This window comes from Oryx dammah, unplaced genomic scaffold (assembly GCF_014754425.2).
Source record: "Oryx dammah isolate SB20612 unplaced genomic scaffold, SCBI_Odam_1.1 HiC_scaffold_24, whole genome shotgun sequence".
Classification (NCBI taxonomy): Eukaryota; Metazoa; Chordata; class Mammalia; order Artiodactyla; family Bovidae; genus Oryx; species Oryx dammah.
The window spans coordinates 74,512,680-74,536,176 of NW_024070208.1; the positions used below are offsets into that span (position 1 = coordinate 74,512,680).

General features: G+C 47.0%; 1 protein-coding gene across 1 annotated transcript in view; it reads left to right on the top strand.

Annotated features, from left to right (window-relative positions):
- UBAC2 (UBA domain containing 2) overlaps positions 1-21,703 on the top strand; it is a 170,704-nt gene extending 149,001 nt beyond the window's left edge. Inside the window, exons 8-9 of the mRNA XM_040267400.1 lie at positions 6,025-6,147; positions 20,550-21,703. Of these exons, the coding sequence (XP_040123334.1) occupies positions 6,025-6,147; positions 20,550-20,657 (231 nt within the window). The 3' untranslated portion in view covers positions 20,658-21,703. The remainder of the gene's footprint in view (positions 1-6,024; positions 6,148-20,549) is intronic.
- The last annotated feature ends 1,794 nt before the right edge of the window (positions 21,704-23,497 follow it).

The following is a 23,497-nucleotide window of genomic DNA, read 5'->3' on the forward strand; positions in this document are numbered from 1 at the left end:
TCTGAAACCAGCCAAGACCTTTAGAGATAGAGTTCTAGTCCATGTAACTTCCACATGATACAACATGAACAATCCTTTGCTGCTCTCAGTTGGAAAATCAGTTGTTTGCTTGTTTTCAGAAGAACTTTGACTTCATTTGAAAATCTCCTTACGAAGTAATAACATAATATGGCTCTTCAAAATGCAAGCTGTTTCCTCCTTCCTCTTTTGAGTATGTGGTTATTGCTTTTGAAGAAGACAAAGTAAAGGAAGTGTTTCCTGTTTGCAGAGGCTCACGTTGAACCTACAGAAAGAGCAGGCCGGTGTCAAAACACCCCAGAACCTAGAGCTCCTGTAACTTTCTGCTTTTTAAGCACTTTTTTCTATCACAGCTTGGAGTTTAGTTGTGTTTTTTGTTGTTGGTTTTTTGTTTTGTTTTGCTGTGCTTATTCTTTCACTCTCACTCCCTTTGAAGAATAAAATGTTACAGATTCACCCAAAGGCTCACCCCCCTTCCCACTGTCCTGTCCTGAAGCAGGTGTCTTGTGTGTCTGCCTTTGACGGTGTCCACTGCCTGCGTGTATTTGTATCTTCGCCACCTATGTGTATATCAGGGCTTCTCAGCCAGGACACTGTGGGCCTTTCAGTCCAGGCCGTCCTTTGTTGTGGGGTCTGTCCTGTGCATTAGAGGGTGCTTAGTAGCAGCCGTCAGAGAAGGCAATGGCACCCCACTCCAGTGTTCCTGCCTGGAGAATCCCAGGGACGGGGTAGCCTGGTGGGCTGCCGTCTGTGGGGTCACACAGAGTTGGACACGACTGAAGCGACCAACTTAGCAGCAGCAGCAGTAGCAGGCATGGCCTCTACTTCCTAAAAACCAACAGCACCCACCACCCTCTCCCCAGACTCCTCCCCACCCCCTAAGACAACCAAAAATGCCTCCAGACATCTGCCCCCAAATATTCCCTGGGTGTTGGGTGCAGAATCACCATGTGTGTGTGTGTGTGTGTGTGTGTGTGTGTGTACACATACGTCTATATCCATAAAATAGGTTACACAGAATTATTCTAAACATTTTTAAATTTATGTAAATAGTTTTATATACACATATTCTTATGTAGCTTTCTTTGTTCATTCAACATTGTATTTTTGAGATGTATCCATTATATCTAGTTCATTTATTCTAGCTGCACATGTAATAGTCTTTTTTTCTTTTTTTTTTTTTGCTTTATTTAACTTTACAATACTGTATTGGTTTTGCCATACACTGACATGAATCCGCCACGAATGTACATGAGTTCCCAATCCTGAACCCCCCTCCCACCTCCCACCCCATATCATCTCTCCGAATCATCCCCATGCACCAGCCCCAAGCATCCTGTATCCTGTATCGAACCCCAAGATTGGCGATTCATTTCTTACATGATAGTATACATGTTTCAGTGCCATTCTCCCAAATCATCCCACCCTCTCCCTCTCCTTCAGAGTCCAAAAGTCTGTTCTATACATCTGTGTCTCTTTTGCTGTCTCACATACAGGATTATCATTACCAGCTTTCTAAATTCCATATATATGTGTTAGTATACTGTATTGGTGTTTTTCTTTCTGGCTTCACTCCGTATAATCGGCTCCAGTTTTATCTATCTCATTAGAACTGATTCAAATGTATTCTTTTTAAAGGCTGAGTAATACTCCATTGTGTATATGTACCACAGCTTTCTTATCCATTCATCTGCTGATGGACATCTAGGTTGTTTCCATGTCCTGGCTATTATAAACAGTGCTGCAATGAAAATTGGGATACATGTGTTTCTTTCAATTCTGGTTTCCTTGGTATGTATGCCCAGCAGTGGGATTGCTGGGTCATATGGCAGTTCTATTTGCAATTTTTAAGGAAATCTCCACACTGTTCTCCATAGTGGCTGGACTAGTTTGCATTCCCACCAACAGTGTAAGAGGATTCCCTTTTCTCCACACCCTCTCCAGCATTTATTGCTTGCCGACTTTCGGATTGCAGCCATTCTGACTGGTGTGAAATGGTACCTCATTGTGGTCTTGATTTGCATTTCTCTGATAATGAGTGATGTTGAGCATCTTTTCATGTGTTTGTTAGCCATCCATATGTCTTCTTTGGAGAAATGTCTATTTAGTTCTTTGGCCCATTTTTTGATTGGGTCGTTTATTTTTCTGGAATTGAGCTGCATAAGTTGCTTGTATATTTTTGAGATTAGTTGTTTGTCAGTTGCTTCATTTGCTATTATTTTCTCCCATTCAGAAGGCTGTCTTTTATAAAATGGAACCACTCACTAGTTTATTTCCCTACTTAGGGACAGTTGAATTTTTTTACACTTTCTTACTTAATATTATAATCGGTGCTTCAGAGAATATCCTTCTAAATGCCCCTTGAGGCACTCACAGCTCCCTGGAGATAAAATTGCTAGACTATAGAACATCCTCAGTTTTACTAGATCTTGACACATTGTTCTCTGAAATGTTTGTGCCAGTGTAAACTCTCATCAACACTGTATAGAATTCCCATTTCCTTCACATCACCCCCATCCTTGGTATTGTTAGACATTTTATTTTTGCCAGTCTTACAGTTATGAAGTGACTTAGTGCTGTTTTAATTTGCATTTCCCATGCTAGTGAGGTTGAACATCTTTTCTTATGTTCATCTTTTCTTATATTCAGGGTTTCCTCTTCTGTAAATTGTTTTTTCATATGCATTCTCCACTTTTCTCATGCATTCTCCACTCTTCTCTTGTGTTATTTATTTTTTCTCATTGATTCTTTACATATTCTGGATACTGTTTTGTCAGTTATATGTTACACATGTCTTCTCTTAATCTATACTTTGTCTTCTAGCTCTATTGTTTTTAATCACACAAAGTTCTTATTTGTTGTAATTGTTAGCAACCCTTTTTTTGTGTGATTTATGCTTCATATTTTGGTTTTAGAAATCCTTTCCCATCCCAGCGACATAAAAAATATCTCTTATTTCTTCTAAAATGTTTAGTAACAGCCTAGCTTGCCAGATTTAAATCTTTAATCTATGGGGTTTATTTTAAAGTAAGCTTATTTTGTATGTGGCGTGAGGTCTAATTCTGTCTTTTTCCATGTCTTTTACCGGTTGTCCCAGTACTGTTCACTAAATGGTGTCTCTCCTGCTGGCTTCCAGGGCCCCCTCCATCATGTGCTAAGTGACCATGTTTACTTCTGATTTCTCAGCCTGTTTCTTTGCACTGCTCACCCATCACGTGCTCATGCCATCCTACTTTAATTCTTGTTGTCTGACAGTAAGTCCTAGTAACTGGTAGATAAAAGTCCTCCTTTATACTTCTTGAAAGTATTCAGGTCTAGTTTTGACCCTTAATTTCAGGCTGTCTCTTTCCACCAAAACACACACACACACGACTTTAGCTGCATGTGGCAGCAGCGTGAAATCACAGAAACCTAAGCAAGGTGTGGGTCTGTCTTGTGCGAAACAAATCAGATGTTGACAGCCTCGAACCGTCGGGAGCAGTTGCCGTCCCCGATCTCCTCTTCTCTTGCTGCTGCCCTGTCCTCAGTGCGGGGCCAGGAAGGAGGAGGAGGCACTGAGGAGGGCTGCGTTCCTCCCTTGAAGGCCCCCTCTCGGGGTCCCGTGTGCCTGCCTGCCTGCGTACCATAGGCCCAACTGAGTCCACCTGGGGGATGCTGAGAATGTGTTGTAGTAACTGTGTCACCAAAAGAAATCTTATTTTTAATAAGAATGTGGATATTGAGAGTCAGCCCACCATCTCTGCTGCACTCTGGAATTGGCAGAGTGTGGAAAGATGCCAGTTTTGAGCCTTCTTAGGCAGGAATGGGCTGTCTTTCCACTCATACCCTTCAATCAAGCTTACCATTTTTCATAGAGACTTGCAGATCTTCTGTTAGATTTAATTTGTAAGGACCTATGAGTGAGTGTGAGAGCTGTTAGTTGCTCAGTCATGTCTGACTCTTTGCGACCCCATGGACCACCAGATTCCTCTGTCCATAGGATTTCCCAGACAAGAATACTGAAGTGAGTTGCCATTTCCTTCAGGGGATCTTCCCGACTCAGAGATCAAACCCACATCTCTTGTGTTGCAGGCAGACTCTTTACCATCTGAGTCACCAGGGAAGCCCTCCTAAGTACCTAAATAGTTTCTGTTATTCTTTGTAAATAGGAAATTTTTGCAGTTACATTTTCTCAGTGATCATAGGCAAGGGATGTTACTGATATTTTTGTGTCTTGTATTCCATCTTGTTAGCCTTCATGTTCTAGGTAAGACTGTCATCCTGTGTGAATGACAGTTTTGTTTCTTCCCTTCCATCCTGCTGCAGTTTCTTTCACAATTGGTTGGTCTGTCTTCATGATGCAGCCACTTGTGTTGAATGCAAGAAGTGGTAATAGGCATTCTTGCCTCTTCATCCAGTTTTATCAAATTATTTTTATATCTGTTGAGTGAGCATTTGGTTTTTCTCTTTTAATTTGTTAATGTGTGAATTACATTGCTATATTTTCTAAGATTTCTGAGATAAATCCTAATTTATTATATCTTATTGGATAAGATGATACTTTTTTTTTTAACTGTTGGATTGAGTTTGTTGATATTTTATCTAGGATTATTGTACTTGTCCATAAATTTAAAATGGGCTGTTTTATGATATAGCCTTCTCTGATTTTGGAAACAGCATTACATAGCCTCAGAAAATTAGACGGAGGGCTCTTTTCCTTTTCTCCAGAACAATTTGTATAAGACAGCGGGTCCTTAAAATTTTCATGGACTTCACCTGTAGATTTTTAGTAGGTAGATCCTTAAGTATTATTTCAGTGACACTAATGGCTAAAAGTCTTGTAAGTTTTCTATTTCTTCTTGTAATGTTCTATTAAAGTATAACATGCAGAAAAGTTAGCATATAAAGGGAGTCATACAGATGTACTTTTGTGTTTGTTTTACTCAGTATTACGTTGAGAGATTTCACCACATTGTTGCATAGAGTCGTAGCCTCTTTCAGACCCGAGGCCTCCGCTCCTGAACCCAGATAGGTGCCAGCGCCCAGGTGGGTCTGAGTTAGCAGAATGAGCCCGCCCTCATACCTGCCCCTGCTTCTTTACTGCACTGGTTTCCACAGCTTGATTCTGCCACCCTAGGGTCTCTGTCTCCACTTTGTGTTCAGCTCTGCTTTTGAAATATTTTTAAAATTTTATCCACAAGTATTTATAGTAGGAAAAATTTTAGGTTTTCTTAGTCTCTAAATCTTCCAGAACCAGAAGACATCTAGAAACAGATTGAAGTTGATCAATTAAAAAGTTGGCATATGGGTAAAAAAAACATCCATTTTTTTAAAAGCAGCATGAGGTGCATACTTTTTTTTCTTCCTATTGTGGCTTTTGTTTACTAATGACATAGAAAAGGCAAGAAGTGACCTCGCCATCAATGTTAAGTTATCCAGAAAGCCACACAGAGGACAGGCCTGAACTGCTTGTCCCCCTGTGGAGGATTTACCTTTACATTCTCAGGCCTGTCTCCCAAACTGGGGTTTATCTCCACCTGCAGTCTCTCTCTCTCTGCTGACCTTGCTCGGAATTTACTTAAATTTTAAAAAAGAACAAGAAGAGGGAGGAGCAGCATTTTAAAGAGCTGCTGAAGGAAGCTCCAGGTCTCTGGTTGCGCGCCCCGAGTTGGCCTCCTTGCGGCTTCTCCAGAGCCCAGCGGAGTCAGGACAGCATCGGTGGGGACACCGTGGGGCTGAGGTTAGGAGTGACTGCATGCGTCTTCCACCACCTTCCGCAGCCAGAGGGCCCAAGTCCCTTTGGCAGCACCTACCCCCTCCGTTTCTCTCTGCGCATCTCCTGCAGGCTGCCGATTGCAGCCTGTTGATGGAAGGGCTGCAGGGCCCTTACTGCTTGTGCACAGCACATCCATCTGACATCTTACCTCCAGTCTGCAGCTGTGACTGTGTCACTGGAGAAGGCTGTGCCTAGCGTTACGAGGCTTCCTCGCCTCCATTTCTGATCTCTGTGCGATGATCTCTTTCTAGGGAGGAATGATCAACTGGAACCGTCTTTTCCCTCCTCTGCGTCAGCGAAGAAACATAAACTATCAGGATGGTCAGCGAGCTGAACAACCAGCGTCCCCACCTCTAGAGGTTTCAGAGGAGCAGGTAATGTAACACCCAGTACTTGCCCTAAATCCGGGCTTCACACCCGCGGCAGTTTTGGTGAATAGGACTTGAAAGAATTCAAGCGTATATTGATAAATAGAGATCTTGATACCAGATAAACTGCCGGCTATACCCATTTTAGACATTTGGGCCCTGTCATTGACTTCTCTGGGTCTTATGACTTTGAGGAGGATATAATTTCAAAAAAAAATTGCATTGCGATTGCTTATTTTTAAGTGTATGACATTTCATATGTATACAACTACTGAACCTGGTTCACTGCAAGGGCTGGGTATGTATACAACTACTGAACCTGGTTCACTGCAAGGGCTGGGAGAGAAGGAAGCGGATGGTCCAGGAGCTTCTCTGTCTGTATGGTTTTAACTTTAGGAATCAGGTAAATGTTTTACAGGTTCAAAAAGCAAATCAACACTGGGGACAACCATAAAACTAAAAGGCAACTGAAGTAAATATTCCAACTGTATCTTAAGGGAATGATATAAGAAAGGGGGAAAATTAATTTCAGTTGCTTGTGAACATAATATGTCCTCTGCCTAAAAAAAAAAAAATGGAAAGAAAGAAAGAAGAACTGCAAACAAAGCTCAAACTCCTCATGGGTACGAATATAGCAATTCTGAAATTCTGTTGTGTGTGGGCTTCCCAGGTGGTGCTAGTGGTAAAGAACCCACCTGCCAGTGCGAGAGACATAAGAGACTTGGCTACGTTCCCTGGGTCGGGCAGATCCCCGGAGAAGGAAATGCCTGGAGAATCCCAGGGACAGAGGCATCTGGAGGGCTACGGTCCATGGGGTCGCAAGAGTCAGACAGTGAAGAGTCGCCCACTGAAGCGGCTTAGCATGCACGCATTGTAGATTAGAGCAGACAAGGAAATAGGGGCAGGATATACGCAGCTGCCTCTCAGGTGGCTCAGGGAAAAGAAGTTGGGGGGAGAGAGAGAGAGAGACAGAGAGAGAGAGAGAGTGTGTGTGTGTGCACGTGTGTGTGCACGTGTGTGTGCGTGCGCGCGCGCGTGTAGAGCATGTGTGTGTGTGCATGTGGACAGAGAGCAACTGCAGCAAAGTAACAGTTGGTGAATCTGGGTGGAAGAGTGATCAAGTTCTTAGTGCTCTTCTTGAAATTTTCCTTGAAGTTTGTTCTTCGTGCTCTTCTTGAAATTTTCCTTGAAGTTTGTGATTACTTCACACTGGGAAGTTTTTAAAAATCTATAAAAGTCAATTTAGAGCATTTCAGTAACAACCCTTTTAAATTTCGTTCTTTCAAACGTCTCTTTTTTCTCAACAAAGCAGACCAAGGTCAGCATTTCATAGCAGGTCGCACCATGCCCTCCTCCACCCCCGGTCCCCAGAGCCAGCAAACACCGGTCCGACCCAAGGCCCTCAGCATCTCTGGCAAAACTGTCCATATCCTGGCTTTTTCTGGAACTCAAGAGGAGCTCTTGGGCAGAACCTCCACGGGTCCCCCTGGGTGAGGCCACAACAAGTGAAAGAAACCAGCTGAATGTGCCTGACAAGTTGACCTAGCCCCTCGCCCTTAACTTCTCAGCTCAGACTCATCCTTTGAGGTACTCGTTAGGGTTGAGAGATGCATTAAGGAGCCACAGTTTTCTTCCACCTCCATTGACGAATTACTATAAAAATGTTAGCCCCATGATTAGAAACGAAAGCCGAGCAACTTGGCATTTGTGAAATATTTAAGATAACTGATTGAAAAAGAAACCAGTACTCTCAAATTCAGGTGAAGAGAAATAAAGTTCTGTTATATTACTGTCTTCTTGATAGAACCCAGCTCACATCCCTCACAGAGGAGCCGTTAACAATGGAAAGTGTTTATAGGGGAAATAGTTCTTAGTTTTGACATTTGAGGGGGGAAAAGTGTCAAAAAGTGATAACAAGGTGAATGTGTGTAATTGAAGTCTTAGCGTTGTGTTTTTTTTTTTTAATGAATCATTGTCCTTGATCCTCCCAGAATGACAAGAGTGAGGTTAACATGTTGTTGTGATCAGTTTAAAATACCATTTGCTTCTTCTTGACTCTGTTATGAAAAGATGTAAATACATGAGAGGGTTTTTTGGTTTTTTTTTTTGAGAGGTTGTTTTTAACATAAACTTCCTTATTTGTTGATATTTTTCCGAATTTTCTCTTTTGTTTCTTGATTATCCTTAAATGCTCTTAAAGACGGTCCCACATTGAGACACAGAGTCCCCCCCTCCGGCATTATTTATGTAGATGCTCAGTAGTTTTTGTGGTAGGTGCTCGAGAGACTGTAAAAGAGAAGAAAGATGCTGCCCTTGTCTCGAGACACTTAGAGTAACATTTACAAGTGTACCTTCCGTATGATCTCTGGGTTAGCTGGAAGGTGGCTAAGAGAGTTCTGCCAAGAGAACGCACTGATCATAGCAAACACCCTCTTCCAACAACACAAGAGAAGACTCTACACATGGACATCACCAGATGGTCAACACCAAAATCAGATTGATTGTATTCTTTGCAGCCAAAGATGGAGAAGCTCTATACAGTCAGCAAAAACAAGACCAGGAGCTGACTGTGGCTCAAATCATGAACTCCTTATTGCCAAACTCAGACTTAAATTGAAGCAAGGGGGGAAAACCTCTAGACCATTCAGGCATGACCTAAATAAAATCCCTTATGATTATACAGTGGAAGTGAGAAATAGATTTAAGGGACTAGATCTGATAGAAAGAGTGCCTGATGAACTATGGACAGAGGTTCGTGACATTGTACAGGAGACAGGGAGCAAGACCATCCCCAAGAAAAAGAAATGTAAAAAAGAAAAATGGCTGTCTGAGGAGGCCTTACAGATAGCTGTGAAAAGAAGAGAAGCCAAAAGCAAAGGAGAAAAGGAAAGATATACCCATTTGAATGCAGAGTTCCAAAGAATACTAAGGAGAGATAAGAAAGCCTTCCTCAGCAATCAATGCAAAGAAATAGAGGAAAACAATAGAATGGGAAAGACTAGAGATCTCTTCAAGAAAATTAGAGATACCAAGGGAACATTTCATGCAAAGATGGGCTTGATAAAGGACAGAAATGGTATGGACCTAATAGAAGCAGAAGAGATTAAGAGGCGGCAAGAATACACAGAAGAACTATACAAAAAAGATCTTCATGACCAATATAATCACGATGGTGTGATCACTCACCTAGAGCCAGACATCCTGGAATGTGAAGTCAAGTGGGCCTTAGGAAGCATCACTACGAACAAAGCTAGTGGAGGTGATGGAATTCCAGTTGAGCTATTTCAAATCCTGAAAGAGGATGCTGTGAAAGTGCTGCACTCAATATGCCAGCAAATTTGGAAAACTCAGCAGTGGCCACAGGACTGGAAAAGGTCAATTTTCATTCTAATCCCAAAGAAAGGCAATGCCAAAGAATGCTCAAACTACTGCACAATTGCACTCATCTCACATGCTAGTAAAGTAATGCTCAAAAATCTCCAAGCCAGGCTTCAGCAATATGTGAACCGTGAACTTCCAGATGTTCAAGCTGGTTTTAGAAAAGGCAGAGGAACCAGAGATCAAATTGCCGACATCCGCTGGATCATTGAAAAAGTGAGAGTTCCAGAAAAACATCTCTTTCTGCTTTATTGACTATGCCAAAGCCTTTGACTGTGTGAATCACAACAATCTGTGGAAAATTCTGAAAGAGATGGGAATACCAGACCATCTGACCTGTCTCTTGAGAAACCTGTATGCAGGTCGGGAAGCAACAGTTAGAACTGGACATGGAACAACAGACTGGTTCCACGTAGGAAAAGGAGAATATCAAGGCTGTATATTGTCACCCTGCTTATTTAACTTCTGTGCAGAGTACATCATGAGAAACCCTGGGCTGGATGAAGCACAAGCTGGAATCAAAGATTGCTGGGAGAAATATCAGTAACCTCAGATATGCAGATGACACCACCCTTATGGCAGAAAGTAAAGAGGAACTAAAGAGCCTCGTGATGAAAGTGAAAGAGGAGAATGAAAAAGTTGGCTTAAAGCCCAACATTCAGAAAACTAAGATCACGGCATCTGGTCCCATTACTTCATGGCAAATAGATGGAGAAACAGTGGAAACAGTGACAGACTTTCTTTTCTTGGGCTCCAAAATCACTGCAGATGGTGATTGCAGCCATGAAATTAAAAGACGCTTTCTCCCGGGAAATAAAGTTATGACCAACCTAGACAGCATATTAAAAAGCAGAGACATTACTTTGTCACCAGTGTCCATCTAGTCAAGGCTATGGTTTTTCCAGTAGTCATGTACGGATGTGAGAATTGAACTATAAAGAAAGCTGAACGCCAAAGAATTGATGCTTTTGAACTGTGGTGTTGGAGAAGACTCTGAGAGTCCCTTGGACTGCAAGGAGATCCAACCAGTCCATCCTAAGGGAGATCAGTCTTGAGTGTTCGTTGAACTGATGTTGAAGCTGAAACTCCAATACTTTGGCCACCTGATGCAAAGAACTGACTCATTGGAAAAGACCCTGATGCTGGGAAAGATTGAGGGCAGGAAGAGAAGGGGACGACAGAGGATGAGATGGTTGGATGGCATCACCAACTCGATGGACATGAGTTTGGGTAAACTCCAGGAGTTGGTAATGGACAGGGAAGCCTGGGGTGCTGCAGTTCATGAAGTCGCAAAGAGTTAGACATGACTGAGTGATTAAACTGAACTGAACTGAATTGAACTGAACACTATATAAATATTATTTGTTAGTAACATTAAGATAGTTGGAATTAACAAAACCTTTTTATGCTTAATTTTTCAATTGGATGTGCTGTATTTTCTTTATTTACAGTGAAGGACAGCATACCCTGGTGGGCTGCATGCAGTCCATGGGGTCACAAAGAGTCAGACACAGCTTAGCAGCTGAACAATGACAACAAATTTCTTTATTTAAATATCAGAGTCATGTGATTTTAATGCATTAAGAAACAGTAATTTTTCTAAACCAAGAAAAAGGGAAATGATTTTTTTTCTGATGTGAACGAAAACCTTAGAAGTTTTAGTGAGAGATATTTAAGATAGGAAATATAGTCCATCTATTACGAAAACAAAGAATAGTCTAAGAAAGAATGTGCATCCCTCATCAAGTCTAATAATAGTCTGACGTAGGACTGTAGAAATATTTGCCAGTTTTTCTACTTTTGCTGTTAAGTTTCTGGATTTTCAGCTCTTCACAGTCCATTCCTACTATCTTTCAGCCAGCACCTTTGTCAGTTCACCCATTCCAGATGTCACCCCAAACCCTACTATCTTAAAAATAAATCTATTCATTATTGCATTTCTCTTGCTTTTAGATTTTTTTTTCTTCTTAACCAAGGATTTTTTATATTACCCCCAAACTCAAAATTAACAAATAATGAAATTTTATCAATATTGGTCTCTCTCTCTCTTTTTTTTTTTTTTTTAATGAAAAGGGGGAAATACTTCCCAAGTTTGCCTCTCTTGAGCCTTCCCCAAGCTTAGAAAGGGACTCTTGGCTTCACGCTTAATGGGATGCACAGATGAAGTCAGACAGGGCAGTTAGACTCATGGAGTTAGTGCTGGGACTTAACAAAAGTAGGATGACCGTGGACTTGACAAATACTGACTTCCTCTCTTCCATCCGTGTATTTCCTTCCTTCTAGTCAGCCAGCAGTCATCAGCTGTCTGCTCTAACCCTGGGCTGGGTTCTTGAAATACAGAGATAAGTGAGGCAACGATTCCTGCCCTCGCGTGGTACAGAGCCTGGTGCAGGGGCCCTGGCAGAGGGACAGCTCTGGTCAGCTGCATCCAAGTCTCCCGATGCTGCTGAAGGAATGCCAGTGTGGGGGGTGGGGGGGGGCAATGCTGTCTGTAAAGAGGCAGCCTGGTGAAAAGCACATCAGATTTGGGAAGCACAGGTGGGTGAAGTTGGAGTGGGACTTGACAGGTGGGGCAGGGCCCCCAGGTAGGGAAGAAACAGGAAGGCATCCCAAGGCCCTCAGCGGGGCATGGACCTCTGCTTCTAGGCTGTTCTTCAGTCACTCAGTCATGTCCAACTCTTTGCAACCCATGGACTGCAGCAACGCCAGGCTTTCCCATCCATCACCAACACCCAGAGCTTGCTCACACTCGGGTCCATTGAGTCAGTGATGCCATCCAACTGTCTCATGCTCTGTTGTCCCCTTCTCCTCTTGTCTTCAATCTTGTCCAGCATCAGAGTCTTTTCCAGTGAGTCAGTTCTTCACAATAGGTGGCCAAAGTATTGGAGCTTCAGTTTCAGCATCAGTCCTTCCAATGAATATTCAGGGTTGATTTTCTCTAGGATTGTCTGGTTGGATCTCCTTGCTGTCCATGGGACTCTCAAGAGTCTTCTCCAGCACCACAATTTGGAAGCATCAGTTCTTCAGCGCTCAGCCTTCTTTATGATCTAACTCTCACATCCATAAACAACTACTGGAAAAACCATAGCTTTGACTATATGGACTTTAGGCATTAGGAAACCAAGCAGGATTTTAAACAAGGAATCACATTGTTGGGTTTCCTCGGAGGATGGATTAGACGTGGAGGAAGGGGCTTATTATGATCCTAACTACGTATGTAATTTCTTCCATCCCTGCCTGCGGAACATAGTACAGTCCCAGTGCTTATGAGAGTCTTGGCAGACGAGATACGGTGGCACTTAGCATGTTTATAAAATGTGAGACTGGAATGGAGTTGTGTGGATTCCATTCACGTCCTCTGAAACACCCATTGGCCCCGGTAGAGAGAGATGGCACACAGACACTCAATCTCAGCGAATAAGGAGCCAAATCTCTTCAGTGTGAGAGGATCTCAATCTCAGGGATTCTCTTCCCTCATCTCTGGGATCCTTACCACTGCCTCCGAAAAGCCCACCTAAACTCCACAGAGCTCATTATGAAAACAGCCCCTCATGTAGTGCTCCTGCCCTGAGTGTCTGGACCCGCAGTGAGCTGAGTGTTGATCTAGAGACACCCACGCCGTCTGGCTCCCTGGCAGATGGTGAACTGCACGGGGGCTGGCACCTTCTCTTCTGTGTTCTCTCCTGACACGGAGCCTGAGGCCACACGTGCCCCGGTGGAGGGGATTAGAGGCCTGAACATGAAGTTGTGGTTGGAGGGCTTCTCCTTCAAAAGAACACTTGTTTTCACTTAAAAATGTGTTAGAGGGTAGTCCTCCATCAGCCCTTTCCATCTCTGATCTGTGATACTGGTGTTAGAACACATGTTTTGTTAGAGTGAATTATTGGGTAGCAATCAAATAATCAGCCAATTTTGGGGGTGCCTGAGTCTGCTGAATGCTGAAAGATGTAAGCAGAGGAGACCTCTCCTGGCCAGTAGTGAGGGTCTTCTCAGGACCAAACAACAAAGCACGCAGGGAAGTGCAAAGATGAGGGGCCGCTGAGCTGCCTGCATTGGGTAGGCACAGAGGAGAACCAGTCCACTCAGCCAGCTGTGTGACCACAGGGGTTCAGCAGCTCCAAGGAGGAGGAGCGGGGGCCAGCTGACAGGGGGCAAGGGCCAGCTGACAGGGGGCAAGGGCAGCTCTGACCCACAAGGGTCTGGCCCTGAGCTTGCCTTGACAAGCCCAAGGGGGGGCCACCCTCCCTCAGGGCATGCATGTGGCCTGGGACATGGCCAGCCACCATGGGCAGCCCTGGGGGGAGGGGCTGGGACGACCTTTCAGGTGGGCATGACTTTTTGCAAGAGTCAGAATTTGGGAAGTAAGAACCCCCAAAACCATTTGTTTTTGACACCCTTAGCTAAAGGGAAGTTAAAACCACAGTCTTACTCAAAACAAGCAGAAGAGTGTTTCAGACTGAGAGGAATTGCTCTAGATGTCATTGGAATGAGCACGCTGCTTCACTCGGGTCAGAGAGTAGTTCAACTGCAAGTAGAATGTTAAGGCAGGTTTTTATGCCTTTCCTTGAGTACGAATAACCTTGAGGTGGTAGGGGCACTTGTCCCAACCACAGAGGATTTAAAAAAGGAAAAGGGGAAAGGAAAGGAACACTGGCCCAGGTTTATCTCCTCTCTCTTTAGGTTTCTTTTCTCGCTTGCTGGAGTCTCTCCTTGGGAAGTATGTTCCACTGTGTCCTCCTTTACAGCACACACGTGGATGCCGGTGACAGGACCCCTCCCATCCCCCAGGCTAGCCTCGGGGGTCCCTGACCAGGAGCAGCTGCTGGAGTCACCGTCACTGCAGGGGACCCTGCACTCACGTTTCCCTCTGAGCTTCAATTTCAGTGCCCACATCTGCTCCCCATCCAATTCCTCTGGTCATAATGCTGGGAAGTCACATTTTCAGTCACCAGAAACAGGCCCCGGAGACATTACGTATGAGTCACCTGAGTTTTTTTGAATAAGTGATGGGGAAAATCGTAGCGTCCTCTCTGGATATTGACCCAGCTCTACCCAGTTTCCAAAAGAAGTTAGAGGCAAGGATCATTCAGGTTTTTAGACTAGAAACTAAGGGGAACTCTACTCTGATGTTTCATGGCGAGAATTTTTAGATGGAAACTTTCCCGCGATCGATGGGCAGGCAGAAGGAAGAAAGGACTCAGTGGGCTCTGAAACAGGAAAGGAACGTGGGAGGAGATGCGTTTTAGGAAGTTCCTGTCCTGGGTTTTTGGGACCGCCGCAGCCCCACCAGCCCCGCACTGACTCACATGCTCTCGACTCAGCTCTCTCCCTGTCCAGCTTCACTCGGGCTGACCAACGCTTATTTTGTTAGGCCAATGGTTATTTATAAGATTTAAACGCTAGAGAAGGCAATGACAACCCACTCCAGTACTCCTGCCTGGAAAATCCCATGGACAGGGGAGCCTGGTAGGCTACAGTCCATGTAGTCGAGAAGAGTTGGACACGACTGAGCGACTTCACTTTTCACTTTCATGCATTGGAGAAGGAAATGGCAACCCACTCCAGTGTTCTTGCCTGGAGAGTCCCAGGGAAGGGGGAGCGTGGTGGCTGCCGTCTATGGGGTTGCACAGAGTCGGACACTACTAAAGTGACTTAGCAGCAGCAGCAGCAGCAAACGCTAGAAACAGGTGACACGCGTCACTTGCTTCGTTGTTCAGCGTGGCCATACTCGGCCGTGGCAGGAAGTGGGGGGGGGCGGTGCTCGGCTGTGGACCTGGGGTGGAATCTCAGAACCTGAGCCTCTCTGTGGATGGCAGTGACTCGGGGTTCAGGGGGTGGCCCTTCTGCTCTGGGACCTCCCTTCAGCCACTCCGAGCTCGCCGTGGCACCTCTGAAAATGAGCCTGCCTTTGATCTTGCGAAAGACACGCCAGTTCTTTGACCAACAAAGGATATAAAACTAGCGAAGTGGAAGCAGTTCAAGTGAGTGCTGAAAACAAAACCCAAGGGCAGTTCTGTCACCTCAGAGGCCCCAAGAGAGGGATCACACCTGGCCCAGTGGCTTCTCAATAGCACAGGATGATCACAGGAGGAGACGCTCCTGAGCGCCTGCCAGCTGCCGGCCACTGTCCCAGGCCTTTTGCACCCATCTCTCTTACCCCAAAGCGGCGAGGAGCTGGGAGCCCGGTGCCCTAGTTCCTGGCCTGGGGTCACACGGTGACTCCGTGGAGCCCCTCTGCCACCCGGCGGGGTCCTCGCCTCCCAACCCCCGGGGCTGTGGAGCCTCTCTCATAGCTGCCGGCTCCCCTGTGGTTTTACTTTGAGGAATCATGAGCCTCTAGAGAGTCCTGCCCGACTCTCTAGAGAGTCTCGCTCACCCAACCACAGGCCTGTGTGGCCTCGGCCATCTCTTGCCACCGCCGAGCACGGGAGTCCCTGCGTCACAGGCTAAGTCGACCTTCACACCCGGACGGTTGCGAAACGCTCGAGGTCTGTGCAAGTCAGGCGCCGGTTAACAAGCAGGACCGTGATGATGGTTCTCAGCGTCCACCCCAGGGCTGCGCCATGTGCTGAGACCTGGGCCCCCGAGGATGGGCAGCAGCAGGAGGCACGGGTTCCTGTGTGGCCGTGGGCGCCCCAGCCGGCACTGTCTGCTGTGGGGTGATGGGGACCCCATGGGAACCCTTCAGTGTCCTCCTTCTGGTCCTCTGATTATTTTCCTTATACCCACCCTGAGCTTGCCGTTTCATTTTTCTGTAGGTGTTCGTAGTTTGGGAAACTAAAGGAAACCCACAAGTGCCCTTTCCTCGTGTTGTTCAGTTTTTAAATACTACTAACTTGATTTCTACTTTCTGAGCTTTCTCCTCTGGTCAGAGTACCAGGTCATTCAGCAGTGCAAATTCTCTAATCACACTCGTCTCCTTACCCCCCAAGAAATCCAAAAGACCCCAGAGCCAGCTTTAGGCAAGGGGCTGTGATGGCCAGCCAGCCATGGCCTGCACAGAGCCGTGGAGACCTGCGAAAAACCCAGCTTGGCTCTCAAAACCGGTGACGGCACATGTGGTCAATGGTGTCTGGGAGAGAACGACCTCGGAGGCAGCCTGGCATGCACAGAACAGGTCTCTCCTCACCAGGACTTCTCCACCTTGGACGCAGCCCAGCCCACCCCAGACCCTAGCCGCTTTCCCTCTGGCCCCAGTGCCGCGCGTGCTCTGCTCTGTGTGTGGGGCGGCCTGTGCTCAGCATCTCCTCAATTCCAAACCAGATTCAGAGTCACTGCACAGGAAACTCCAGCAGATGGAAGCTCCAGTCAGCGCTCCCACCCAGTACCAGCGCCAGACGAGGCTCTCGCGTCACCAGCTCCAGGTTATGAATCATGATTTGCCGAACAGATGAATTTGTTCCTGTCGCTGGGTGTGAAGAAGCAGCCAGGCCTTAAGTCCTAGAGGTGACAGCGAATGTGGCGTTTGCCACGCATTTGTTCCCCGTCGTTGAAAATGGCCAAATCATTGGCCCCGTGGTGTGTCCACAGGTAAGGGACATGGCAGAGAGGGAGCTGCCCACCTCCTCACTGGGCCATGTTCACTCCACTAAAAATCGTGGTCCTTAACCGGAAGTCACGGGAATAAGCATCGTGAAAGGTTATGTCGATCCAGGAGTGGAAATAGCCCGGTAAGGCTACCTGCACCAGTGAGGTGGCTGTGCCCTGTTGACCACACATCCAGCACACTTCCTGTGGCCTTTCTCACCAAGTGACACTCAGTGTGAAAGGCCCCCCAAGGAAAAGGGAAAGTGTGGATCCTGAGAACAGACATGTCACATCTGGCAGGAGCCTGAGACAGATAATGGAGCAGACACTCGTGGAGGAAAAGGGCCTTGTGGTCTGAAGGCCCCACACCTCTCTCCTGTTGACACAGGATGCCACCAAGACACGTGCGCCTCTCATCCCCTCGAGAGGGATGTTGATGACATCGCAACGGATAACACTGAGTCTGAAACTGGTGAAAATGCAAAAAGATTGTTGACTAAGCCACGTAGGTAGAAAGAGGCGGGCTCTGGTGAGTTCTGGGCTCGCCTCTGATCTTGTTTGCTTGGCGTTTACCTCGAGTGACTTGTTCATTTGCTAATCACATAGGGATGATATCCGTTTGAGGGAGCTGACTAATACTGTCGAGGACAGAATTTAAGCCGAGGGCAGTTTCAGTTACTAGACAGTGATCAGAAGTTTGACAGCACCCAGTCCTAAACCTGGACGAGCGGATTAAACTCACCCAGAGCCCAGAGGCCTAGCTTGAGCACATTTCGCTCAGTTTATCGCAGGCCCAGCATCACTCACTGCCCCAGAATGCTGTCATTGCACATGCCGGGCATGTGTGCACACACACACACACGTGCACATCCACTGTGCCAAGGCTGGAAATCACAGGAAGGCTCACTCTGCCCTGGGCACACCATGCCAGCAGCCCCATATCCTGCAGCAGTAGAAACGCTGGGGGCAGGGGCAGGCCAGACAGTGCTGGGCCCTGAGACATGGGCATGGGCAAAGGCCGCTGTGCCCTGACCATGATGAGGAGCCAGCTGCGAGGAGCACAGGACAGAGGTTGGCAAGACCATGAGGCGCCCACTCTGGGTTTGTCCTCGGCTGGGGGACTCAGGAAAGGCCATGGGGCCCTGAGACCGTTGGGACAAAGATGAGTTAACCAGGTGGGAGACATGGAGCCACACAGCCAGGAGAGACCAGGAGTGAGAGAGGAGGACACTGGAGGCCACAGAGAAGGAAATGGGGCATTTCCTACAGCTTTGAAAGCAGATCAAGGCCTTGGAAGCCCCATGGGTGACAAGTAGTGAGACCCAGATCGGGCCCCTTGAGGAAGAGCCTTCTGTCCTAGCCAGCAAGTGGCCGAGTGTTCCTGAAACTCCGGAAACGGCTGTTCCCCGCCAAGGGGAAATGGAAGCAGAGCCCCCGCCTCTGCCCACACCAGCCATCAGTGCCTCAGCCCAAAGGTTGAACTGGAAATGGGCCACCAGGCTCCTCCCCAAGGTCGACCCTTCAGGGGTGTGTGTGGAGGGTGGGGAACCAGAATGAGGTTCCTCAGAGGGAAGCCCCTCACTATGTGCTTCATTTTTAACCTTGGTCTTAACCCGCTGATAAGGGGTCCCAGCCTCAGTTTGAAAAACACCAGCCGGAGCCCCAGCTTCTGAAAAGTGTGCCTTGTTTCCTCCCAGCTGGGTTAACCTCTTCCCAAGCCTCTTGATGAGGGTGAAAGAGGAGAGTGAGAAAGCTGGCTTAAAACTCAGCATTCAAAAACATGGTAGCCAGCCCCATCACTTCATGGCAAATAGAAGAGGGAAAAGTGGAAGCAGTGACAGATTTTCTTTTCTTGGGTCCAAAATCACTGTTGACAGTGACTGCAGCCATAAGAGATGCTTGCTTCTTGGAAGGAAAGCTATTATAAACCTAGACAGTGTATTAAAAAGCAGAGACATCACTTTGCCGACAAAGGTCCACCTAGTCAAAACTATGGCTTTTCCAGTAGTCATGTTCGGATGTGAGAGTTGGGCCATAAAGAAGGCTGAGCCCTGAAGAATTGATGCTTTTGAATTACGGTGCTGGAGAAGACTTTTGAGAGTCCCTTGGACAGCAAGGAGATCCAACCAGACAATCCTAAAGGAAATCAACCCTGAATATGCATTGGAAGGATTGATGCTGAAGCTCCAATACTTTGGCCACCTGATGTGAAGAGCTGACTTCATTGGAAAAGACCCTAATGCCGGGAAAAATTGAAGGCAGAAGAAGGGGGCGGCAGAGGATGAGATGGTTGGAGGCATCACTGACTCGATGGACATGAGTTTGAGCAAACTATAGGAGAGAGTGGAGGACAGAGGAACCCGATGTGCAACAAAAGGTTCCTTGAGGGCCCAGGAACCTGGGATCTGAATGGTTCTAGCCCACTCAGCTGTGCACCTCCTTCCCCATTCGCCCCGCCCTCCCCACTCGCCCCGCCCACACCTTCCTCTGCAGGGGAAGGAGTGGGGCAGGGCTCTGAACCTGTGTGTCCCCTGGGTATCGCGTTCTGTGGAAAGGAGGTTAGAAGTGGTGACTAAGTCCCCAGGCCCTCGTCAACTTACACCTTATTAAAAATCTCAACATTTGGAAGAGTATCACTTTTCAATATATGTTATTGCAAATGTAGTTTATTTCCAAATAAGTTAAAAAAAAAGAAAAGACCCCTGCGGCTAGTCTAGGGTCCTAAATGTTTCTGTAATACATTTTCAAGTGGGAAAACGGGTCACAAGGAATAAACCAATAACCCTGCCGTTTCAACCTTGGAGACCGCCTGTATGTAGAAGCACAGGAAACCTCTGCATTCACAGCTTCAGGATTTCCTCCATGGCTCTAGCTGCCTCCTCCGCGAGGTTGTGCCTGGACTTCGTCCCTTCTGCCGATGGGCGCTCCGGGGGCGCTGCACCTGCTGGGAGAGGCTGTGGGGTGGGCACCCCAAGGCCGTGCGCTGCCTGAGCCACGCCGGGAGCTCCAAGGCGTGTATACCGTCAGAGTCCACCAGCATCAGGAATAAATCCCCAGTTAAGCGGCTGTTCACCTGCCCGGGGAAATGCGGCTGTGGTGTTATTCTTCAGGAATCCGATTTGACCCTGAAGGCCTGTGCGCGGGGCTGCTGGGACGACCTACCCCCGACCCCCACCCCAGGCCCGGGCCCACAGCGCAGCCACCCTCTGCTCATCCTGGCAGGTCACTGACCCTCAGGAGCCCCCTTCCTTGTCCTGAAAGTGAGGATTCAGTGAGAAAATGCACATCTGTGGACCGTATATAGTGAGCACCTGAAAACGGGTCCGTTGTCGTTTCATAAACCTCAGCTTTCACACTAAATGAAAGGGTGGTTTATTTTTTCTTTAACCTGAAAAGCTCACGAGGAGCATTAAAACTCGCCCGAGGAACATCATGGGGCTGGTGGATCGGTGGCAGTGCGGTCAGCCTCCTCATCAGACTTCCGGTTTTGTTTCTGTTTTCAGGTCGCCCGGCTCATGGAGATGGGATTTTCCAGGGGTGACGCGTTGGAAGCCCTGAGAGCTTCTAATAACGACCTTAACGTGGCCACCCACTTCCTGCTGCAGCACTGAGGGTCCCGGCCAACGACACAGGGACTGGCAGGCTGCTGGCCTCGGCGGGCGCAGGGGGTCCCTGCCGCTCCCTCCCTTAATTCCAAGATCAGTTACCATTAAGTATCCAAAATAAGTTTGCCATTAAAATAGCATGCCTTTTCTATCTTTATTTTTTTATGGAGTATTTCCCTTGCTCTGGAGAATCATCACTTATTCCTGATGTGTTTAAAATGCACTCAAATTGCAGATTTCAGGAAGCAGGGGAATAGCGCCTCAGATGGGAACTTACTGCTGCTGTAATATTCTTTCTACTGTAACGTATCTTTCTACATTATATCAGATCATTTGTGCCAAAAAGGGGGCTGTTATTCAGACAGCACCTGTCAGATTTTATTTATGGATGTTTTTTCATTGCTTCCCCCCCCCGCCCCCCCATCAAATTTGCTTTCAAACTCCAGTGGCTGTTCAGAGTCTTCATTCCCCCAGAGCCAGCAGTTCATAGCTGCAGAGCTAGCCAGGCCCGCCGACGAGGGAGGGAGAGGGAATTTAAACCCTCCTCTGCCCATTCTACCCAGCTCCATCCAGTCCAGGGGATTTGTCCCAGCTACTCCCCACTTCCATTTAAAAAAAAAAAAGAATGATCAGATACCAGCTTGCAGTTCTGGAAAACTTTGTGAAACTTCACTGGGGTGAATTTTGCTTAGAATATCCCCAGTTAGCCACTTGGGCTGGAAGTAAAAATGGGACAAAGAGAAAACAACAAGAAGAGAGGGCTTCCTCGAGGAGTACAAGGCCGCCCTAGCTGCAGGGCCAACCCCTCTAGAAGCAGATTCCCACTGGCCCAGAGGTGACCCGATGTCAGCGTGGGGCAGAGTAGACTGATCCCACCATGGGGAGGAGGAAGAGGCCGGAGCAGACGAGCCTGGAAAGACCTAAAGCAGGCGACTGTTAAGATTTAAAGAAACTTGCAACTATTGTGTTCTGCAAAGCCAGCAGAAGTGTTTCAAACTGATGCAAATTTAGACATGCGTGGTACTTAATAAAGTTTTTAATGTGTTTTGCTTTTTGGTGGTGTTTTTTTTTTCTTCTTTTTTTTAAGAGTTAACCTAAATAAAACTTTGTTCTAGGCTGTGCTATTCTTTACCAGCAAAAAAAAAATTTTTTTTTAACCAGACTGCTCATCTTTCTGGAGAAGATTGGGGTCCTTTATTTGAAGTGAGAGGAGCTCTTTGGTGCCTGTAAATTAGGACTGGGCCCTATGAGACCCCATCCTGAGGCTTGCCAGGGCCATCAGGCTGCTCAGAATGAGGGCTGAGATGACTCTGGGAGCCTAGGTGGTCCCAAGGAGAGGCCACAACTCGATCTGAGTGTCCACGTCTCAGATTGTAGGGACAGTCAAAAGTGCAGGGATGTCCTCGACCACAGTCACTGACAGAGCTTGACCAGAGGGCCTGAGAGGATGGATTTGTGTGTCACCTCCACGGCAAATCTAAACCCCCAACTCTGGACTTCCATGCAAACAGGTCACAGGAAAGGAGCAATCGTGTCCAAAAACACCATCTCCTAAGTTTCTCCTCCCTTCCAGGCAGCGCCTAGTGAAGTAAAACCAAACCAGAGGCAAAATTCTCATCAAGACTTTCCACCACCTCTCTCCCAGAGGATGGGGAGCTGAGAGCCCACTGTCGGGATCCCAAGGTGAGGCCTGAATTTTAAAAAGGATTCACCACCCACAAGCTCTTGTTTGCCTTCTTGTCAGGATTCCTTCCTAGTGAGAGAAGGAATGAGAGAGCCTTGGGCAGCTGAAAGGAGCCCCAGCCACGCTCTGCTTCAGTCCTTCACCAGAAACGAGTTCATGAGGGTGGCGTGACCATTCAGGTTTGTCCTGGCTTTGTTGCAGGGAGAAGTCGATTCTGACTCCATGTTGGAGCTGTTTCTTCAACTTCCTTTCCATTGCTTTTTGTTACTATAATCCTATATATAATGGCCTGCCTCAGAGAATCCTGCCCCTCTGCCTAACTGTTAAAAGTGCCTTTATTCAGGACCCTGTCTACCTGGGAGGAAGGAAGAAATTAATACATCCCCCTGCCTGAGGCTTACCATTCTAGGAGGTATCTTGGAGATTAAATGGCCTTTTTATTTTGTTTCCTCACCTCCCTTCCCTTCCCCCTGCCACCTGGATCTCTGATTCATAAAAGAACCTGGCATCCAGACCCCGACAGAATGGTTATCTTGATACATTAGTCTGTCGTCATCTCCGTCAGCAGGCTCGCTGAATAAAGTCTTATTCCTTGCCTCAGCACTTGTCTCTGGGATCCACTGGCCGGGGACTCAGTAACAGCTTCTTTCAGCCTCTTTTCCAGTTCCCTGCAGCTGCCAAGGTCTCACCTTCCCACTGGTGACCCTTTATTTTGCATCCTTTTCCTGCAGCTTCCAGGCCATTATCCCCCTTCATCCATCACCAGCCCTCTAGGATATTCCTGTCCCCACACACACCCTTCCACGTCTGACTTGACTCCCAAACGAATTTCTGTGTGTGACTGCGTTTCCCGCCTCTGACCTTTTGCTTCCAGCAGTTTGTCGCTGACAGCACCTGATGCCAGAGTGTGAGTTCCTGAAGACACCCATGCCTCTTGTCAAGACATCTTGAAGTCTCAGGCTGATGGCACCCCTCAAGGACCCCTCTTGCAATCACACATGGGGATGCATGGCAGAGGGGTGCGTCAGGGAGCCATTTGGCTTGGTTTCTTTTCTTGTTTACTTGCTAAGTCCTGTCCAACTCTTTGTGACCCTATGTACCATAGCTCTCCAGACTCTGTCCAGGCAAGAATAATGGAGTGGATTGCCAAGGTCTAGAAAAT